Consider the following 2794-nt stretch of genomic DNA (forward strand, 5'->3'; position numbering starts at 1 on the left):
ACATTACATGAACAAATTGAAAGAAAAAAATCACATGATCATATCAAGACCAAAAAAAAAGCATTTGACAAAATCCAACAACCATCTCTATAATAAAGAGCCAGGGTGTAACACCATTAGGACTGAAGCTGGACCAGAACAGATGTCAGTGCTGGGTTGCCCTTCTGCTGCAGGTGGGGTGCCCCAGCACTAACTGCTGAGGGGGCTGCGAATCAGGGCCAGAGAGAGGCCTGAAGAAAGAAGCAGGGACTGATCCGTTGCCTCTGTGGAAGCTTTTGACCAGCACTTGCCTCTCTCTTTCTCTCCTAGTCTGGCCAGCAGCCTTGACTCCATTTGTCTCCAGGACTCCACCTGGGCTGCTGATCAGCCCCTCCTTTCTGATCAGGCCCTGTTGATAGGCCCAGAGACGCTGACTGGCATAGAAACTGACCAATCAGAACCAAATCTGGGGGCTTAGAGGTGTTTCTGTCCAGGGAGAGCATGGATCCCTCAGCCGCTCCAGCAATGGCCTTCGCAAATCTACAGAAAGTGCTCATCAGTGACAGCCTGGACCCTTGCTGCCGGAAGATCCTGCAAGATGAAGGGCTGCAGGTGGAGGAGAAGCAGAACCTGAGCAAAGAGGAGCTGATAGCCGAGCTGCAATACTGCAAAGGCCTTATCCTCTGCTCGGCCCCCAAGGTGACCATGGATGTCATCAACGCAGCAGAGAAGCTCCAGGTGGTGGGCAGGTCCATCGCCAGCATGGACAATGTGGATCTGGAGGCTGCCACGAGGAAGGGCATCCTGGTCATGAACACGCCCAATGGAAACAGTCTTAGTGCTGCGGAGCTCACCTGTGGGATGATCATGTGTCTGGTCAGGCAGATTCTTCCTTTGATGAAGGATGGCAAATGGGACCAAAAGAAGTTAATGGGAACCGAGTTGAATGGCAAAACCTTGGGAATTCTTGGCCTAGGGAGGATTGGGAGAGAGGTGGCCGTCCAGATGCAGTCCTTCGGGATGAAGACTGTAGGGTACTACCCCATCATCTCACCAGAGGTCTTGGCCTCCTTCAACAGTCAGCAGCTGCCCCTGGAGGAGATCTGGCCCCTCTGTGACTTCATCACTGTGCACACCCCTCTCCTGCCCTCCACAACAGGCCTGCTGAATGACAGCACCTTCGCCCTGTTCAAGAAGGCCTTGCGCTGGTGAACTGCGCCTGCAGAGGGATTGTGGACGAAGGCGCCCTGCTCCGGGCCCTGCAGTCAGGGCAGTGCGCGGGCGCAGCGCTAGATGTGTTCACGGAGGAGCCACCTCGGGACTGCACCTTGATTACCATGAGAACATCATCAGCTGCCTCCACCTGGGCACCAGCACCAAGGAGGCCCAGAGCCACTGTGGGGAGGAGATCGCTGTCCCGTTCATGGACATGGTGAAGGGGAGAGCCCTCATGGGGATCGTGAATGCCCAGGCCCTTACCATCTCCTTCTCTCTGCACACCAAACCTTGGATCGGTTTGGCAGAAGCTCTGGGGACTCTGATGCAAGCCTGGCAGGGTCCCCCAAAGGGACCATCCAGGTGGTAATGCAGGGCTTATCCCTGAAGAATGCCGGGAACTGCCTGAGCCCCACAGTCATTGTTGGCCTCCTCAAAGATGCTTCTAATCATGCGGATGTGAACTTGGTGAACTCCAAGCTGCTGGTGAAGGAGGCCGGCCTCAATGTAACCACCTCCCATAACCCCACTATGCCAGGAGAGCAAGGATGCGGGGAAGGCCTCTTGAGAGTGGCCCTGGCAGGTTCCCCCTACCAGGCTGAGGGCTTTGTCCAGGGCACCACACCTGTACTGCAGGCACTCAATGGAGCTGCCTTCAGACCAGAAGTGCCTCTCCACAGGCATCTGCCCCTGCTCCTGTTCCTGGCTCAGCCCTCCAACCCTGCCATGCTGCCTACCATGATTGGGCTCCTGGCAGAGGCAGGCATGCAGATGCTGTCCTACCAGACCTCAGTGGTGTCCAATGGGGAGACCTGGCATGTCATGGGCATCTCCTCCCTGCTGCCCAGCCTGGACACCTGGAAGCAGCATGTGACTGAGGCCTTTCAGTTTTATTTCTGACCTTGGGGCTCACCAAGACCAGCCTTGGGGGCTTTGTGATGAACATTGAAAGGTCACATTCCTGGGGCTGACATCAATTATGTGGTCTGACCCCTGTAATAACCACTTAATAAACAGCCCACCCTCCGCCCCCCCCCCAAAACAACAAAAAAAGAACCAAACCTGGGTCAACTGTGAGGAGCCAATGGCTGCCTAAGAGGAGGAGCTTTTGATGCTGACTGGCATAGAAACTGAACAATTAGAACCAAATCTGGGTCAACTGTGAGGAGCCAATGGCTGCCTAGGAGGCAGAGCTTTTGACACTGACTGGCATAGAAACCAACCAATCAGAATGAAATTGGCTGGCAGAGGAGGGCAGTTGGGGGCGAGATCAGGCAGGCAGAGGCAGTTGGGGGCGAGATCAGGCCGGCAGGGGAGGGCAGTTAGGAGTGATCAGGCAGGATTGCAGTTAGGGGCAATCAGGGAGGCAGACAGATGAGCGGTTAGGAGCCAGTGGTCCCAGATTGCAAGAGGGATGTCCAGCAGTCTGACATCCCCCAAGAGGTCCCCGATTGGAGAAGTTGCAGGCTGGGCTGAGGGAACCCCCCTCCATGCACGAATTTTGTGCACCGGGCCACTAGTCGACATAATAAAAAGGCCAAGAGGTGTCACGACCTAAATGACCAAACAACCGGTCACCATGAGGTGGCATTTACCACTT

The 2794-nt window shown here is 55.3% G+C and overlaps 1 protein-coding gene across 1 annotated transcript; it reads left to right on the plus strand.

Moving 5' to 3' along the window:
• Nucleotides 1–504: 504 nt before the first annotated feature.
• Nucleotides 505–2094, plus strand: LOC307095180 (D-3-phosphoglycerate dehydrogenase-like; the record flags this gene model as incomplete). Its single annotated transcript, XM_079764389.1, is given in 4 exon segments — nt 505–1183; nt 1186–1311; nt 1314–1529; nt 1532–2094. Coding segments are annotated over 4 exon segments (1584 nt in total).
• Nucleotides 2095–2794: the final 700 nt, after the last annotated feature.

This window comes from Cnephaeus nilssonii, assembly GCF_951640355.1.
Source record: "Cnephaeus nilssonii genome assembly, chromosome: X".
NCBI classification, from domain to species: domain Eukaryota; kingdom Metazoa; phylum Chordata; class Mammalia; order Chiroptera; family Vespertilionidae; genus Cnephaeus; species Cnephaeus nilssonii.